Source organism: Lissotriton vulgaris, unplaced genomic scaffold (assembly GCF_964263255.1).
Source record: "Lissotriton vulgaris unplaced genomic scaffold, aLisVul1.2 SCAFFOLD_1378, whole genome shotgun sequence".
Taxonomy (NCBI): Eukaryota; Metazoa; Chordata; class Amphibia; order Caudata; family Salamandridae; genus Lissotriton; species Lissotriton vulgaris.
In genome coordinates this window covers 86542-106193 of record NW_028249917.1, presented here as the reverse complement: position 1 = coordinate 106193, position 19652 = coordinate 86542, and the positions used below count along the sequence as shown (strand labels likewise).

The 19652-nt window shown below is 43.2% G+C and overlaps 1 protein-coding gene across 1 annotated transcript in view; it reads left to right on the top strand.

Annotated features, from left to right (window-relative positions):
• The window catches only part of LOC147663456 (E3 ubiquitin-protein ligase TRIM39-like), a 184552-nt gene extending 167888 nt beyond the window's left edge, over positions 1-16664 (top strand). Inside the window, exons 7-8 of the mRNA XM_086950439.1 lie at positions 12722-13286; positions 15598-16664. Coding sequence (XP_086806565.1) covers positions 12722-13266 — 545 coding nt within the window. The 3' untranslated portion in view covers positions 13267-13286; positions 15598-16664. The remainder of the gene's footprint in view (positions 1-12721; positions 13287-15597) is intronic.
• The last annotated feature ends 2988 nt before the right edge of the window (positions 16665-19652 follow it).

The window sequence follows — 19652 nt, the reverse complement described above, 5'->3', positions numbered from 1 at the left end:
ATTCCTAACCCTACACTAATGACTCTAAACAAGTGACTTTTCCAGCTAACCGGATTCTACTCACCGTTAGCTATATACTTCCCCGGGGATTCGGACTACACTGAACGCTTACAAACAGTTCTTTGTTAATACGACATGTAACACTTATAGCAGCAATGCAAAAATCATATACATTTACATATAAATCCTTAAAACATTGCAAAATTTTTGAACCAATACAGTAGAAAATCAGCAGCACATTTTATTTTCACGGTTTGTTTATCAACTATCCTGTCTACCTATCTTAACTAGTCCTAACCATACCTCTGCTACCAGAAAATTACTGATAGAGCGCGCAGGTCACCCGGGTCACAAGTTTACCAATTTTTCCCACGCACTGTAAAACGAGGACTGAGTTTGCGTGAACCGGGTGATTTCTTGCACGCCACTATGAGTAATTCAGGGGGTGACTCTTACACCACTTACTATTCATGTACCTGACTTACCACAGGCACATTACTCCCGACGGATCAGGAGCTAGCAGTGGACAGGTGACAGGTTTCCTAGGAAAGAATATATTCTATAAACCAAAATACATTTATCCACTTCATGTACTGTAAAATGACCACAGACACCTGATGAGTTTTCAAGGCTTTATAAAAATTTTTTTAGAATGGATATGTAAAAATAACAAGCCAAATGCACAGTAACACATCTATCAGTAAAAACCAAAGCCACAATATAGCTATAGATTAGGGCAAGTACCAGTAGCATTTGGGAACACTATAGGATATGAGCATTTAGTGAACACGCTATTCAACACAAGTTTAAACTAAGGCGAGGGACCTAGAATGTGTATTTAGACTAAGCTACTTATGCTATTCTTACTAAGTTTACTGCAACCATGCTAAGGGAAAGGGGAAAAAACGGGAACACACTAATAAAATATGACAGTTTTGATAATCTCCTACAGGTGGGGAGAGAAGTGGAACAATTCTAATAAACAATTGCATACAATTTGCATTTCAAGGTGATAGGGCAATATCATAGGCAAGAGTGCTTTATTAAGGAAAGAAGAGAAAGTGAGAGAAAGACGCAAACCCACAGAGTAATATTTACCTAATTAGGAATGAAGACTAACCCTGGCCACGGGTCAGTTTGGAAGGACGGGGACAAGGACCCTCAGAAAAGGAATGCCAGAATGCGAGCAGGTACAGCTCACGGGCAGTCAGGACAGGATACCCCTCAGGTTTGGGTCAGGACTGGGCTCACCAAGGTACGACCAACACCCACAGCTTTGGATGCAACGCCTGCGTTACCCCTCTCTGCAAGTAATCCGCCAGTAACCCCGATTGGGTTTTCGAATTTCCCCAGCAAAATGCTTCGCCAGCACTTAAGACTATTTCCACCCCTAGGAGTTTGTGGAAAGTATGGACAGAGTGCTCCGCAGCACTCTAGATTGAGCACCTATAGAGTTCGTAGGGTCAGTGACAGGTCTGCTACTCGGACAAGTCGGACAATTTTCCTAAGCTACACTAGGGCAATTATACTGTTTGGGGACCCTTAGACCACCCACCAATTTTGCAAATGACAGTTTCGTACATTATGATTGGTCAGGAGAGGTGACCTGGTCATTGTCACCTCCTAGAATTCAGAGTTCCCATCATAATTATGAACATTTGCACACCCGCCCCTTGGGTTCACGTTCCCAGGCATAGGAATACAGCAAGACAATACAGTACATAGTAGGTAGCAAAAGTGTTGCTTCTTCCAAGGTAAGATTTAGTCTCTCGGAGAAGTTTTCTCAGGCGCATTGGGCTTCAGGAGCCAGCTGGCTTGTTTTAGCTTCTGCGCAGTGAGGTTTCTCTCAGGTCACATGACAGTTCTCAGAGGAGCTTCATAATGGCGTTGCTCATGTTTTACCGGCCCCCCAGAGACGCGATACATGAAAAGTAAGCGAGAACAAATTAGAATCATACATAAAAATGATCACACTGTATACCGTGATAGATTTAAACACACCCCTTATTTTATAACCGCAATAGTATTAAAGTTTAGAGCGAAAAGACAGATAGGCGAAAGCAGCGGTAGCAAGCAGAGAGCATGGTGAGGCACAAGCGGCCATTTTAGCATCAATGCGCATGAGCAATACAATCCCTCCAAAATGCGAGTGCGTCACATCACATGTGTATGACCGACGCATGCGCAGACTGGATTTCTGCAAAGCAGCCATTTCCTTAGTGCAAGCATTGTGAAGATGAAAAGACACACAGGCAAGCCTCTCAGGAACGCCCGCGTGTTGGGGAAAATGCTAAATATAAGAAGGACAGTTGGATTAATATGATTATACGTTGGGCGAGGTTCATGAGTGTGAGCAAGTCGCTTTACGTGCGAATCCTTGCTCCATCATGTATATATGTTTGTGTGTGTAATTCAAGTGGAATCATTTTTCTAAAATAAATGACTATTGACTAGGTTTGGTTGCCAATGATTAATGTTCACGCACCATTTGAGTTCACTCTAAAGGAGTATCAGTATCTCTGTTTTTGCTTCTATCAGGCTCAGCCTTACTGATTAGAGCCAAACCCAGTGTTGTTCCTTGTTAGTTCAATGCATCAGCATTAAATTATAAAGCCAGTTGGACTGCAGCCTGAACTTTCGCCCACTCAGCAACGTGTGCATACAGAGTGTTCTGGTTACTGATGGTCAAGTGAGGTCAGTTCAGGGACACACTGGCAATCCAAACAATCTTTTGTTTATTAATGACACAACCTAAGATAGCACAAAGAAACAGGGACTTGTAATGGTAAAATGTTATCTGAACTCTGCCGTAGGAGCTAAATATACTCGAGTGAGGAGGAGGAGGACACCTTCCCTCATAAAAAGAAAGTCAACCTGTACAGCAAGGGGGCATAACATGATGTCAACATTCATTACTAAAACAGTAAAACGTCTGCCTAGATAGCAGGCAGCCACAATATTAGCATTTATCGTGTGTCTAAGAACTTCACGCTTACTATAAAAGATAAAGAAAAGCTAAAAGCAGTCACAGTGTTCATGACAGTTTCCTAGACTGCACATTTCTCACCTCTACGCACCTCGCCACCTCCAGAATAGCCCACTACATATTGTACACAAACATCTAAGCAGTTCTTCGCTCCTAGCACAACCAGCACTCTCTAGAGGCCATCTGCACAGAGCTCCAGTCTCTGCACAACCAGAACACCAAGCAACCCACTGTCCGCGCTGCTGTACAAACCCAGAATAGCTCTACCCTATATGCATACCTCTATACTCAGGCATACTCTTTGCACAATGTAACACTGTACACATTCTTTCACAGCATAATCAAGTCTCTGCACAGCATAGTCCAATCTCTGCACCACAGTAATCCCAACACAGAATTATGTTAATGTTAATGTTATTGTAGAGTATTTGTATAGCGCACTTCTACCTGGAGGCCTCGTAGCGCTGTATTCATACCGCTGTGGAACCCTTCCTGGATTTCCTGTGAAATGTCCACTCCTGGGCACCCCCAAGGTGAAGCCAGGCATCCACAGGGCGGCTGGGGCCGTTGTGGAGATTAAACAAGCTATTGCCCAGAGTCACAAAGTGGGACCCATGATTAAACTAGGCACCGAGGCGGGAATTATCAGGTCCAGGGAAATTGAGTCCAAGAGCCGGCGAGGCGGGAATTGAACCCTGGTCCCAGGCCGGACCTCTGCATCAGGGTCTGCCGCTCTAACCATTGAGCCACACTTCTCCACCTATTATCTCTACCAATTATCAAGTCTATGCACTGCCTCAATCCCAACACAGCATTATCAAGTCTCTGAACAGCAGCAATCTCTGCGCAGCATAGTCACATCACTGCACAGCCTCAATCCCTACACAGCATAGTCAAGTCTCTGCACCACCTCAATCTCTTCACAGCACGGTTAATCTGCACAGCCCCAATCCCTAAGCAGCATAGTCCAAGCTCTGCACTGTCTCAGTTTCTATGCAGCATAGTCCAAGTTATTATTATTATTATTGAATTTTGTACCGCGCACGGTTACCCTGGGGCATCCCAGCGCTTATAGAAAGCAAGAGCAGGCTACTAATGGAGAGCAGAGGAGCTAACATTATTCTGGAAAAAGATACGTTTTCAGATGTTTCCGGAATCTGAGAAGGTTTGGTTCGGAGCGCAGTGAGAGTGGGAGGGAGTTCCAGGCGCGCGCTGTATGGATAGAGAAACTCCTGCCACCTGAGCGGGCTCTCCTGATTCTCTTTGTCTGAAGGAGGTGTTTGTTGTCAGAACGTAAAGCTCTTGTGGGCTTATAGGGCCGAATCATGTCCTTCAGAATAGCTGGTCCTTTCCCCTGTATGCTCTTGTGGGCGATGCAAAGGGCCTTAAAGGTAACTCTCTCTCTGACAGGGAGCCAATGGAGTGCTCTTAAAGCAGGCCTGGCTGACTGCCTGGCCGGAACGTTCCGCAGCAGCCTTGCTGCTGCGTTCTGCACTTGTTGCAGGATCTTAAACGTTGACTCTGGCGCTCCAAGAAAGAGCGCATTACTGTAGTCCAGGCGTGAGATACTTAGGCCTTGGACTAACAGCTTCCGGGAGAGTTCTGGATGCTTTGGTCCCTACACAGCATTATGCAATCTGCACAGCCTCAATCACTGTACAACATGGTCTAATCTCTGCACAACCTCAATCCCTGCACAGCATGGTCCAATCTCTGCACAGCGTCTTTCCCAACACAGCATAGTCCATACAGCATAGTCCAGTCCTTACACAGCGGCATTCCTTACACAGCCCTTGGCTTGCACTCCCTCATCACCATACAATGGCCACTGCCTCCTCCCCTCGCTTCCAGATGTTTCCTATCACAGCCTCACCAGTGCTCCACTCTCTGCAGTGACCTCCCTCTGTTCAGGTTTATTATGTTATGGATCAAGAAATTCTATTCTGGTTTCCTTTGCCAAGTCGCAGGCGGACCCCACAACCCAGATTGTTCCAGGGGTTCATATTTGAGAGTCCAGCGCCCCACTGCTCCTGGGTATATCAGATGTGCCTGCTTGTATTAATTGCATTATCGCATTGAAATAATCGGATATTATGTTATTAATATCTGGTAAGTTTTAAAACATTGCATCGGAGTCCTAATCAACCAGGGCTGCGTGAATCAAATTATCAGAAATCCTGCCTTGATTGGCGCCTCTGTGCAGAAACCATAAAGTGATGTTTGTAGGGTTGTGTTTGAATTTACATAAAAAATCCACCAAGAAAGCTCGGCTTAGAAATAAATAACGAAAAACATGGCCTTTCAGTCGTTTATATAATACAATTAAATAAAACTTGTTAAACTGGAGGCAGCCATACGCACATGGACGCCTTTGTTAGTAAGATTTCTCACACGGATTTTGGTTCTCCATATTTCTCCCATAGTTTAGTTTTTAATTTTTAAACCGCCTGTTTTTTGTGAAAATCTGTTTCATTGTCGGCAGAGAGAGTTTAGCTGAAATGTAACCTTAAAGTGCTTATGGCCAAGCCTGTGGAAATGGAAATTACTATTTCACTGCTAAAGAGGGGAACTTGGGTGGATGTCACTATGGCAGAATGAAGAGGTGGGGGGTTGGGGACGCGGAGGGCTTCCTGCTGTTTCCCGATCTCTATTTATATTTTACTTACATAAAACCTTATTAAAGCCATTGATTTAAATCAGTTACTTATGCTGATTATGTTGAGAACCTGTGTAAGGATTCAATCCAAAGATTTTAAGTAGTTTATTGAAGAAACAGCACAGCATAAGTCCAGACTGGATGGCAGTAGGATACAACTGTCCAACCAGTACAGAATGCTACAATAACAAAGCTCTGTTTAGAATATAGAATCAATTGCAGAAGATAACAAGTCTCATGTCTTAAAGTGATATATCTTAAAACATGTACATAACACATTTGTACTATAAATACAGAATGTAACTGTTGTGGGGGCGCAAGAATGAATCAGATAGGATTGATAAGTTATATTACTTTTATTAATCTAGATAAAGGGCCTACAGGGAGCCAGCAGAAGGGACGCACTCACTAACAAAGTGATCAAGGCATCTGCCTCGGTGACAACAATGACATCACTTATATCATCTCCGAACATTCGGAGATGACAGTCATGATGTGTACATAATAGAAATGGAAAACATACCTAACATTTTATACGAAGTAACATTACAACATCTCCCTATTCCCCAACAGAAACACAAGTAAGGATTTATATGATGATTACATTTTCATTCCATTACATAGTCCTCAAAGCGTTTGGGGACTCTGACCGCTCTCCCACATTTTGACTGAACACCTGAGGTACTAGGACACTCATTGTCCGTCATTGAAACACTGAGAGTCTTATCAGGCACATTTGACTGTAGTGTCTCTGAACTATCGTTGTCATCAATCCTAGCACTTGACCTTGCCATAGAAACCCTTGATCTCTCTCCTTTGTTTGTAGAAGATTTGTTGCTATCCTCAATAATTGAATAGCTTCGTTGCCTGACACATTATCCCACTCAAGTATATTTGATATTTATGGTTTTTTGTAAAGCGCTTCTTTCGCTCCGGAGGGAGCATCTTGGCGCTGCACCCACAGCAGCTCTACTTGGATAGCATGGATCAGATAGCTGCGAGAACTGAGGAGTCGGATTGAGAGTAAATCCACGTCTTCAGGGATTTCCTGAAAAGGCTTTCTGAGGGGGCATGCCTAAGATTAGGGGGGAGGCGATTCCATGCTCTAGCAGCAAGGAATGAAAAGGTCTTTCCACCCTTTGTTTTTAATTTGATTCGGGGTTCAGAGATGAAATTAGCGCCTGATGACCTCAAGCAGCGAGTTGGAGTATAATGCTGAAAGCGCTTGATCAGGTAAGCTGGGCCCGTACACTTGTTAGCTTTAAAGACGGTGACTAAAAGCTTAAACAAGATTCTCTTGTGGAGGGGCAGCCAATGGAGTGCGTTAAGGGCTGCAGTGGCCGAAGACCTACGGGGGAGTTTCAGGACGAGCCTGGCCGCTGCATGTTGAACGGTTTGTAATTTTTTTAGTGAGGACTTCTTAATGCCTGCTAGGAGGCCATTACAATAATCCAGCCGGGAAAGGATGAGCGCAACCGCGACTGATTTCCTGGCTGAGATGGGCAAGAAATTAAAGAATTTCTTTAGTTGACTGATTAAGCTGAAACAGCGTCCTGCGGTGATTCGCACATGTTCATCGAAGCTGAGGGAAGCATCGAATTGAACTCCCAGATTGCGGGCTGACACAACCGCGCTTGGTGGTGCTTCAGAGTTATGAGGCCACCACTCTTTAGGGGAAAATAGTGTACCTTTACCGAGAGGTATTATTTCGGTTTTGGCGCTGTTACATTTCAGATGATTCAGGTTGAGCCAGGAAAAGACTTCTGACAGGCAATTTTGGAGTCTCGTCTAACCTTTCCTCTTCTTCCAAGTTTCTTAATATGATCTTTTCCTGCCCTTTTTTCAATGTTACAATGTCATCCTTGCTCCACCATCCTTTTCCTTTAGCAAAAACTGCCCCACCTGTAGTCTTGCTCACTTCCACTGGCTCACTGAATTTAGTCTCCCCCTTAGTGACTTCGGTGGGTTTTCTTATTAAAATCCAATCACCTGGTTTTACGTTCTTTTCTTTGCTCTATTCATAATGTCTGAATATCTCTTGGTCTTTTCTTGTTTGTTTACAATGCGCTCTTTGACCTTGACTTCACTGTCATTTATTACATCAGAATTTACCTCTTCATTGTACCATTCCCTGAACTTAGGCGTAAGTACAGAGTTACATTTTCTACCTCTCATCAGATACAAAGGTGTATATTTCGTTGTTTCGTTGGGCGTGTTATTGTATGCATTTATTTTCTCCCTTATGAACTCTTTCACACATCTTTTTGATGCGATGGCAGACTGGATACCTTCTTTGATGAATTTATTTACTCTCTCCACCTGACCGTTGCTTTTAGGGCTATACAGAGGTGTCTTCTCCTGTCTGATTCCAGCGTTTGCTAAAAATTCTGTCATTTTGTGCGAAACTAACTGAGCACCATTGTCTGAGACTAAAATCTTTGGTTGCCCTTCACTTGCAAAGATCGTTTCCAAGAATTTTATTACCACATCTGTTGTTACAGTATTAACGAATTTGTAATGTATCCACTTTGAATAATAATCCGTTAGTACAATTAGGTTCCTACAGTCATCCTGCAATATGTTGAATGGCCCTGCAAAGTCAATAGCAACTTTTGTCCATGGACCATTTGGTATTTCTACCCTCTGCAATTCACTTTTTGATACACTCCAGTGTTTATCAGACGTTAAGCATTGTTCACACCTGTCTATGTAGTCCTTTACTTCATTGTCTACTCCTGGCCACCAATAATGCATCCTCAGGACATTTCTAGTGGCGGTGCTACCAGGGTGGCCTTTATGCGCCAAAGTAATTATTTTCTGTCTTAAACCTGCTGGCGGTATGAACAATTCTCCTCTTTTCAAGAATCCGCATTCGATGGTCAGTTCATCATTTACCTGCAAGTAACTTTTCAGATCATTTTGTACATTTCTGATGGGGGGCCATTTAGATTTGACATGATCCATCACATTCAATAAGGTGGTATCCTTTCTCATGTTTTCCACCCATTCATTTTCCGTAATGGATCCTTTACACATGGTAGTAGCATCCACCAATGCCACCACGCATTCAGTATCATCGAGTGATTCCTCTAATTGACCGCCGATTGGCAGGCGGGACAGACAGTCGGCTCTACAGTTCTTTCCACCTTTTATGTGCCTTATTCGAAAGTTGTACTCTTGTAGCTTCGAGAAAAGCCTTATCAATCTTGAACTCGCCCTGCCATTACCATGACCTTCACCATCCATCATGTAAATTTGTGGTTTATGGTCAGTGACTAACATGAATCTTTTTCCCCATAGATAGTCTTTTAATTTCTGCACAGCCCAGACGCATGCCAATGTTTCGCGTTCTATAGTACTATAATTTTTTTCAGTATCATTCAAATTTCTAGATATGAACGCGATTGTGTTTTCTTTGTTCCCTTGAAGCTGACAGAAAATTGCTCCGATTCCTTTTTCACTTGCATCAACGGTGACCACATTTTCCAGTTCAGGGTCATAAGGTTTTAGAGCAGGAGCTCCCGCTATTTCTTCCTTTACTACTTTGAACGCGTGTTCTTGTTCGGTAGACCATTTGTATGCCACATTCTTCTTAAGCAATTTCCTCAATGGTTCCACCTTTCCAGCATAGCCTTGAATGAATTTTGCATAATATTCACTAAGGCCCAAAAACGATTTTGAACTCTCCTTATTGTTTGGTTCTGGTGCTTCCTTTATTGCCTTCACTAGATCATCTTTTGGGGTGATTCCTTATGAGGACAATACATGACCTAAGTACTCTATTTTGGTCATCATAAACTTGCACTTGTTCCTTGAGACGGTCATTCCTCTCTTTTTTAAGATGCCTAATACCTTTTCTAGAATTTTCAGGTGATCTTGTAGTGTCTCTGAATGTATTAGGATGTCATCTTTGAATGCTTCTACCCCCTACATTCCACAAAATAAGATGTCCGTCAACTTTTGAAAAACACCTGATGAAGAAGCTAATCCAAATAGCAGGTGGATGTATCTATATGCACCAAATGGTGTGACAAATGTTGTCAGATTCTTTGAATTTTCTGTTAGGCATACCTGTTGGTATGCAGCTCTCAAGTCAATTAAGGTGAAATACTTTGAACCAGTAACTGATTGCAATATATCTTGGATCCTAGGGAGTGGGTGGCAGTTTACTATGATGTTTTTGTTTAAACTTCTGAGGTCTACACACAACCTTAATTCACCTGTTTTTCTCTTTTTGGAAACCACTATAGCCGAAACCCACTCTGACTCATCAGCTTCTTCAATCACTCCTTCATTGCTCAATTTAACCAAAACCTCTTTCAATTCTTTCTTTATTGACAGTGAGATGGTTCTCACCTTATGTTTACTAGGAACAGCTCCATCTTTTAGTTTTATTTTGTGTGTAAAGCCTTTGACGCACCCTATTTCGTCCTTGAAAACATTCTGGTACTTTTCTATGGTTTGCTTAATACAATCCTGGTTGTCGTCTATGCATACACTGTTTACCCAATCCTCGCTTAAAACTATAGGATCTTTTGCACCTGGTCTTAGTAAAACTCCACATTTCGCCAAGTCTCTCCACCCAATCCTTCCTTTTTCTGCTACATAGATTTTTGTTCTTATCATTCTGCCTCTACATGTAACAGTATCACAAACATATCCTAGCATATTTATGTCTTTTTCCCCAAAAGCCTTTGGGTTCACATCGGATTCTACTAAACTTAAATTTTTCCATTTTTCTTCAAATATTTTGTCTGATATAGTTGTGATTGGTGATCCTGAGTCAGCCGTGAATTGCAGCTCAACATCACCAATCTTGGCATCTCTTATTGGTCCTTTAATTTTCCCATCTACCATTTCAACATACAAAATTATGCTTGCACACATTTCTTCATCATAGTCTACCACAGTATTAACGTTTACATTACTGTACATTTTTTTAGTTTTACATAGGGCTGTGTTGTGACCAAATTTCTTGCATTTTAGACATTTCTTACCTATTGCAGGACATGTTTTGCAATCTGCCAAATGCTCTTTTGAGCCGCACCTAAAACAACTTAATTGCTTACCTCCTACCTTTTTCTCACTCCAACCTTTTTCATAACTTTTGTTCTCACTTTTTCTTTTGTCCTGTAGATAAAATACATTAGTGTTACCACTAGCATTTGACAACTCTCTAGTAGACACCATTGACCTTTATATTCCTTTTGCGATGTCTACGACCTCTTGTAATGTCGGTTTTTTACACGCCAGTAGCCTTTCCTGCACCTTTTTTGAATAGCAATAAAATACAAATTGGTCCCTGATGTAAATATCAGTCATGTCCTCAAATTCACATTATTTTCCAAGGACACGCAAACATGCTATATATTCATCAATTGTCTCCCCTTCGTGCTGTTTTCTTAGCGCAAACTTTTGCCTCCCCACCATTATGTTGCTTTCTTCATCAAATTGCACCTCAAGTCTTTTTACAGCTTCCTGGTACTCGTTTAATGGTACAAAACTTCCTGGGGGGCTCTCATACTTGGGCAAACTATCGAACACTTCCTGCCCAGCTTTTCCTAAAAGACCAAACAATAATGAGCATTTCCTCTCTGCATCATATCCTTTTCCGTCTATGGACACAATGTAATTTTCAAATGCCCTAATCCATTTCTTCCACTTCATGATGGGTTTGCCTGGCTCATCAAGAAAAAGTGGTGGAACACATATGTTATTGCTCTGTACCATATTTATTTCCAAATCTTTTACTTGTATATCTTCCTTTTGTTTTTTATCCTTTTTATTGACAGACTTCCCTTTCTGCCTCATAAGTTGCTTAATGTGATTTGATCCTTACTTCTTGGCTCTTATTATCCTTAAATTTCTTCCTCTGGCTTATACTGTTTTAAACGTTCTTTGTTCAATTACACTCAAAGAATGTGTTATATGTACTTTCCTCTTAACAATTTACTTTTGCGCGATACCTTTTCACCGCATTAGTATTCCTAGCACTTCATGTAATTTGAATGGGCATCGGTATGTTTTGAGGTATTTTGCTTATCCAAAATGGCCGCACGCTGTTGACGCTTGATGACGTCTTCGGCTAGCATCCAATGATTACATCGATTCCTTCCTTTCACTTCCCGGCATGCTTCACGCGCCTCAGCTGACTGGATTCCTCAGCGCTCTATGCCGGCGGCCTCTCTCAGCTGACAGGGTTCCTCAGCGCACTATGGGGGCAACCTTTGCGCAGCGGTAAAATTCTTCTTCACACTTACGCCGGCACACTTCGCACAGCTGACAGGGTTCCTCAGCGCGCTACGCCTGCTGTCTTAATTTCCTCTACAGCATCGATGCACTTACTTCGTTTCTCTTTGATTGAAAATCCACATCCCTTTGTATCTCGTTACAGCCAACACCGCGGTGACTCATCAATCAGCACCGCGACACTTCACTCGAGAATTTCAATACCCGTGGGCCCGTGTCGGTATCCCGTCCTCGTCGCCAATTGTTGTAGGGGCGCAAGAATGAATCAGATAGGATTGATAAGTTATATTACTTTTATTAATCTAGATAAAGGACCCACAGGGAGCCAGCAGAAGGGACGCACTCACTAACAAAGTGATCAAGGCATCTGCCTCTGTGACAACAATGACATCACTTATATCATCTCCAAACATTCGGAGATGACAGTCATGACGTGTATATAATAGAAATGGAAAACATACCTAACATTTTATACGAAGTAACATTACAACAGTAACAACCTGTTTATTTACATTTCATATTGTTACTCTTGTGGTAGGAAACGTTTTTCAGCAGTGTTTAAACCTAGAACTAGCAGTCTAGAGCCTGGCGCGCAGCACAGGCCTCCTCTCGAGCTGGATTGTGTCTTCTTTTTCCAATACTAGAGTATTTTATTCCTACTAAAGAAGCCAGCCGAAAAGTGCGAGGACTGTATGATTGTGTATGGAAAGAAGGCTGAGCGGTGTTGTGTTGTTGTGAGTACTTGCCTGTGGGTGCTCCGTGGTTGGGTGAGTCGTAATTACTGCTGTGATTGTTTGCTGAGCTCTGGTATCTGATTCTCTCTCCTGCAGCTGCGGTGACCCTGGATCCGGACACCGCTCATCGGAACCTCATCCTGTCCGAGGACGGAAAGAGCGTGAGGCACGGAGACAGAGCACAGGATCTGCCGGAAACGCCCCAGAGATTCAATCCTATCATCGCTGTCCTGGGGAGAGAGAGGCTGAGCTTCGGGAAGCATTACTGGGAGGTGGAGGTGGGAGACAAGACGGCCTGGGACCTGGGGGTGTGTGACGAGACTGTGAGCAGGAAGGGGAAGTTCGGAGCATCACCTGAGAATAGATTCTGGCTAGTGGTGCTCAGAGACAGTAAATACATTGCTCTCACCTCCCCTCCCACCCGTCTGGACCCCCGGGTGACCCCCAGGGCTGTGGGTCTCTTCCTGGACTATAAGGCGGGCAGGCTCTCGCTGTACAATGTGGATGAACGTTCTCTGCTCTTCACCTTCTCCAGGGCCCCCTTCCCCCCTACCCTGCGGCCCCTCTTCTCTCCAGGACGCAACCATGGAGGGAGGAATGCGGCAGCGCTGCGGATCCTGCCGGGGACAGGATGGCAGTGAAGAGACTTCCAGCAGCGCAGGTGAGAGAGCGCTGTAACCAGGGAAAGGTGCTGTGTGTAATGTAACTTACTGTCTATAACTTCAGGGAGTTTACTGTGTGTAGTACCATTACAAGTGATTAGTAATATCACATGGGTGGGGGCGCTACAGCCACATCTGCCAACTGGGAAACTGGGTTCAAGCTCTTGTGTCGGCTCAACATGCTGTGATTCTGGGAAAATCACTTAGGGCCAGATGTAGGTCGCCAATTACCGGTCGGTAACGGGCGATTTCGGCCTTTATCGACCGGTAATTCGTTTTTGAGATGTAGGGGGGCCCGAAATTTACCAAATCTGTAAATTTACAGATTCTGTAAATTTACAAATTCGGTAAAATACCGACTCGGTATATTTACCAAATCGGTAATTCCGGAAGTAGGTGGCACTTAAAATAGTGCCACCGGCCCTTAAGAATTCGTTATTTACCATGAAATACTAACTCATGGTAAATAACGAATTCCTGTGTACATGCACATCTGTACATGTACACCTGTGCCATGTAGCATACATACATGCCCTAAGGGCATGTATGTGTGTCACATTGCACACAAGCCAGAATCAGGGGTGCAACAGGGTGTCGAAGTGACACCCTGTCCCCCTTGTAAATTCGGTAATTTTACCGAATCGGTATTTACCGATTCGGTAATTGCCATTGATTCCTATGGGCCTCAAGGCCCATAGAAATCAATGGCAATTACCGAATCGGTAAATACCGATTCGATAATTACCGAATCTTACCGATTTGGTAATTGATTCGGTAAATATACCTACATCCCGATTGCCAGTTCTTAAATACCGAATCGTTATGATTCGGTATTTAAGAATCGGTAATCGGGGATTACCTACATCTGGCCCCAAATCTCCATGTGTTACAGAAAAAATATGACCTTTTCTAGCGTAATCTGTGCTCATGTAAAGCGCCCACTACATTTGTGCATAGCAGGCACTATCTAAAATTGCAAACACAAACTCAGTGAACTGCAGCTAGCAGAAGTAATGAAAACGCAAACACTCCTGCTTTCGGAGCACTGTCTGAGATGGAGTTGTGGAGCACAGGGGTTTTCTGCTCTCATAATCTCTGAGGGAAGGATTGAGTCCGTCTAGGAAATCTACTCACGGGCCTGATGCAAAACGATTTGGCGCCATGACTTAATGTTCATTATTTAGGAAGGATGGGTGAAGAGAGAGCAAACGTGAATGACTGAAACAAGAACGTGGCTGTGAAATGTCGTGTGTACAGGTATACCTAATGTAGTTTCAGTGACTATCGCAGGAAAATATGATATTTTATCTTGCAAAGAAAAGGTGCCATTGTCTTTAAATTACTGTGACTGGAAGACTTTGCCCCTGTTTATGAGCCGGTTTGCGTCGCTCTTGCCCTACGTAACATGGTGCTAGAGGGACGCAAACTTTACATGTGATTTATGAAGCCACGCAAAGCCACTTGTGGCTCCATAAATCCAGAGTAAGATAATGCAGTGCAAATCACTGCGTTGCCTTACTGTGCCTTGGGCAGACGTTCCATGGGCGTTGCGTGGGTGTTCCCATGCAACTTCAAGGGTTTTTGACCCTTTCCCAGACTTACTTTCAACTGGTAGACCTGGGAATGCGCCAAAAAGATGCCCCTTCTCAGGTGGGACGTAACAAGTATAAATATCTTTATTTTTCCTCATTACTTCCTCTTTCTATATGTCCTGTATTCTGCCGCATAAATAGAAAGACAAATGTGCCTCTCAGGATTGTTTTTGTGCAGGAAGGTGACCCTTCCTGCACAAAAAACAATCCTGCATGCTCCTCATGCAGTGCCTGCAATGGCGCTAGGCCACCAACATGGAGCCTGCGCAGGGAAGAAGGCAGGAATGCGCCATATTGCCTAAAATACGCGCATTTCTGCCATTTCCATGTCACGCAGTGCAGTGCAACAAGACAACTTGCTGCGCAGCACAGCGTGAAATTCTAGTTTAAATAGGCAAAGATGAATACAAATAATTTTGAAAAAAAGACAAGATGTGCAAAGAAATAGTAATTGGCAACGTACACCATCTGTCCACACGCTTTAGCACAGAAGTTCACATCTCTTTAAGCTGATGTGCAGATGTTATCAGGAAAAGGATACTACTCACTTTAGAAGAGAGCCAATGGCTGAAGGGGGCTGACCCATTCCCCTATATTGTATGTTGTGGTGGTTGGAAGCAAAATATGTATGAAAAACAAACAGACTAATTGATGAAGAGCTACAACACGTATATGTATGTTTGAATGTATTTTTTACTTGTATTTTGCTTGATTACAGGAGGCTGACAAGACAGACTTAAAATGACTGATGAAGGCCAGTTCAGAGATGACTACAGAAATAAAAGAGAACAAGCATTGAGAAAGCCAATAGGTACAATGCTGGCTGCTAGCATTTTAGATTTGTGTATGTTTGTTCTGTCATGTTTATTCTAAAATCTTTATTGTTGGGGGAGCTGCTTTTTCCTGGTCATTAATAAAAACATTAGCTAAAAGTAAAAATACTTTTTGGTATCGAAATATCATAGCAGTGCCCGGCTCTAAAGGCCACTACTGTGCGAGACTGATATAGACACTGATATAATGCAGCGATTGAAAGTTTTACGCACAGTGGAGAAGATGCTGCAAGCACAGTGCAGAGCTGCATGTAGGCAAAGTTACTGTTGTTGAGAAGCCATTCTAGGCACAGTGGAGAACTCGTTAAGCAATTATCAGAAAACTTCTCTTGCCATTGTATGTCGGCTCAAAATAGAAAACAGAGATGCGGGTCTGATAGACACCAAACCTTCCGGCCCTTCAAGCTCACTCTCTGCTCGTGCAGTAATGTGAATTATTATTGTTGGACAAATCTCAGGTGATTAAGATTTCCACAAGTGTCACTATGATGTTTCACACAACCTCACGTATAATCTTAGACTTTGTATTTAATTAAAGGCTAGCTTAGCGACTCAGTGGCTTACTTTAATGGTATTTAGGGCGGGGTGAAGCTCCTGGACCTGTTTATCCTCATCACATATTGGTTGGTTCAGTTACTGATTTCAAACCAACAGATGGGACGGCAGTGGAAGGCGATTCAGGCCGCAGCCGGCTCTTCAGCCCAAAATCATGCACTGTAAGGTGGATTTGTAGAGCGCTGCTTATCACCTGAGAGGGTATCAAGGCACCAAGATACGTCCTAGACAGCGCCAGCTGTAGGCCTAAGGATTATTCGATTAAAAAGCAAATGTATATTCTACTCCGTGAGTATGTATTCCTATCAAATTAATGTGAACTGTAATATTTACATGTGGATTGAAAAACTAAAAACTCTTGACAATCACAATAAACACAATAACATTGTGGACAGCCAATATTTGTGAGTACTTGACTCAGTTATTTCAACATCAGATTCATTATTTACCTCGAGCAAAAAGAAAAAATCAATTTCTAATGAGGAAGTGTACAAAGTGAAGGAATATGCATGCAGAATGAAGCGCAAGGCACAAGACTGCCTTCCAAAGAGCCACCAGGCATTAACAGTTGTGCTTGGTGGTCTCTGTTTATTGGAGAGAAAGGTGGCAATACATCCTGGCTTTTTTAATACTGATTATAATACAAAAACATTGCTATCTTCAGGCAAGCTGGCACGCAAGTAAGACCAGAAAATAAGAGCAAATGAACGTTTTTAGCTAGTCTCAAAACATTACAAACATAGTACGAACCCCACTTCACTAATACATATAATAACATATCCCCTTGCACCCTTAGCCCCCCACATCCTTGACAGATCTCCCCAAATGACCAAACCATCTACTCCCATAAAAGATCCTTTCAACCACCATTCATCCAACCTACCCCAAACATTGCCTTCATGTGCCCTATCCCCTAATTTCCCCAGGTGACCTCCAAACATCCTATCCTTTGCCCCCCAGAAGAGCCATGTAAGACGTTATCCAGTTACCCCCAGTGGCGGGTCCTCCGATATGGCAGAGGAGTATTGCCATCCCTGCCAGCCTAAAAACACAAGTTCACAGCTCTCAGGTCAATCCTGATGCTGCTTTCAAACATGAGAGCAGACTCAGGATTGTCTACAGCGGAGCCTGGGAGCCTTTGCTGCAGCCTAGAAGAAGCAAAAGAGTGGCGGGCTTGCATCAGGTAAGTTTTGTTTTAGTTTCTTTTTTTCTGTTTTCGTCTGTCCCTTCACCCCTCCTTGCCCCCGCCACTCCGCCCGCCAAGTAGCTGCGATTGGTTACCCTCCAGACAGTTCTGTTTATCTGGCTGTCGCCCAATAGCCACAAACAATAACCTCAGCTCCTAAATGTGACTGTCGCCTTAATACCCATGCAACCTGCTAATTGCTAACTCCATAACCTCCCCACCAATTTCTTTGCTAAGAGCCATCTCTATTACGTTGTGTTTCCCTGCCCCTCTCCATACCCCTCTCATTATCATTTCTGTCAAAACTATACGTGCCCCTGACCAAGAACTTGCATTCAGCCTCTGTAAGGAAATTCCCCTTTTTTCATGATCACCCTGACATTTAGCAATGTTGCTGCTGGTTGTTCGATTCTGTTAGTGCACTAACTCCGGAACACTAGACCTCCTTGTCAGTGCCCTAAGCTACATGAAAAGATATGGTTGATTGGCTGTTAATCAATTAGCATAGGTTATCTTACTTAAAGGCCCATAGTATGTGGTGCCCAGGGTACCCAGGGCCTGTAAGTTAAACCGTCCCTCCAGGGGTGCAGCACTTATTGTGTCACCCTGCGAGTGACAGTGTAAAACGTGACCCCCAGGCCTGCCACTTTTGACTGGACGAGCAGGCTTTGGACTGAGAACTCGACTTTGTCATTTCACCCATGACAAAGTCAACATATCCTCTTCAAATATATGTAAGTCACCCCAAGTTCTGCCTGTCATGCCCTCAAGCATGGTGCTGTATATTAGTAAGTGGAACATGTACCAATATATGTTCTAACAGCAAACCCACTAAATTGGTGTCAGAGATGGTAGCTCCATTGGCGGGTTCAGGGTTACATACTGACCACTCACCTGTGCCAACCTCTGAATTGGGCTACAGAGTCTGATTCCTGATATCAAAATATTAATTGCATTAAACATGACACGTTGCCCAGGTTTAATTTAATGTACATATTATGCCAAGGCAACTTGTAGAAAGTTACCACTCTGTTACCCTTGCTTTCCAGTGGCCTGGATAGTTGTTGGCCACCAGACGACTTTTTGCCCTAATGAGGAGTAGTGTAAATGACTTCCAGGCACAATTGAGGCCTACAGTTAGAAAAGGTGTCTCCTTTTCTGGGCTCGGAACCACACATGTTGTGCGCCCTAAAGGCGAGCTTCAAAGCGAAGCTGACTTTGAGGAGCAGATGGTGGACACACTTGAGAGGGGCTGCTCCTTTCTTCATTTAGACAGATTGGCATCAGGTGCAGAGAGGGGAAATCAGTTGCCAAATGGGTTTTTACATGGGCATGTAGCCCTCAGGAAGCCACACCGCTAGGGTGGGCTACCAAGCTCTTTACAGGGAGAAGGGTCCCGGCATCTGGGGAGTGGGTGGAATATTGGATCTAGGTTAGCTAGATGCCACACATAGCCAGAAGTTCAGGAGCTTGGCTTTTTTGCAATGCAATACTTCTCATTCAATATCTGGCACTTGCTCAGCACCAGGAGACTTCTCCTGTGTGTATGCTGCCTATAACAAATGCCTTAAATGAAGAAACGGTCCCAGTCGTGTGCTTGAATCTATATACTACAATATTTCAACTAATCTGCAGACTGTGTTGGACACATTAAAAATGCTATCAGTGAAAACCAAGGTGCAACACCTTTTCTAGATAAAAATTAATTAGGGAGGGTAATTGAGTTACGCAGGCAGCAGCCTAATGAGGCTGAAAAATGGCTCTTTATAGGAGCCAGCAGTTGCTTCTGCACGCCCTCAGGAGTGTTACCTTATTGACAGCATCATTGTGTTGTTCTCACCCGGAAGTATGATGAGTTGGATAGTTGTTTTTGACTTCTTTGATATTCCCATGAAGGAGAAGTGGGTTAACAAGTAAGTAACTGTCCCATTAGTCTTTTCAATTGTACAGGGTTATTATTCTCAGTTATCTCAGTGATGTGGTATAAGGTGGCTTAGTTTTATTGACTGTATTATGGTAAAGGGCCTATTATCTCTGGCACTGTGTGGTTATTTCCACTTCAATGGAGAAACCAATAAACAACGGAATTTAAGGCCAGATGTATTAACATTTGGAATTGCGATCTCCAAATTGCAATGCTTACCAGATCGCATTTTGGAATTAGGAATTCAAAATTCTTAATGTATTAAAGTTTTATAG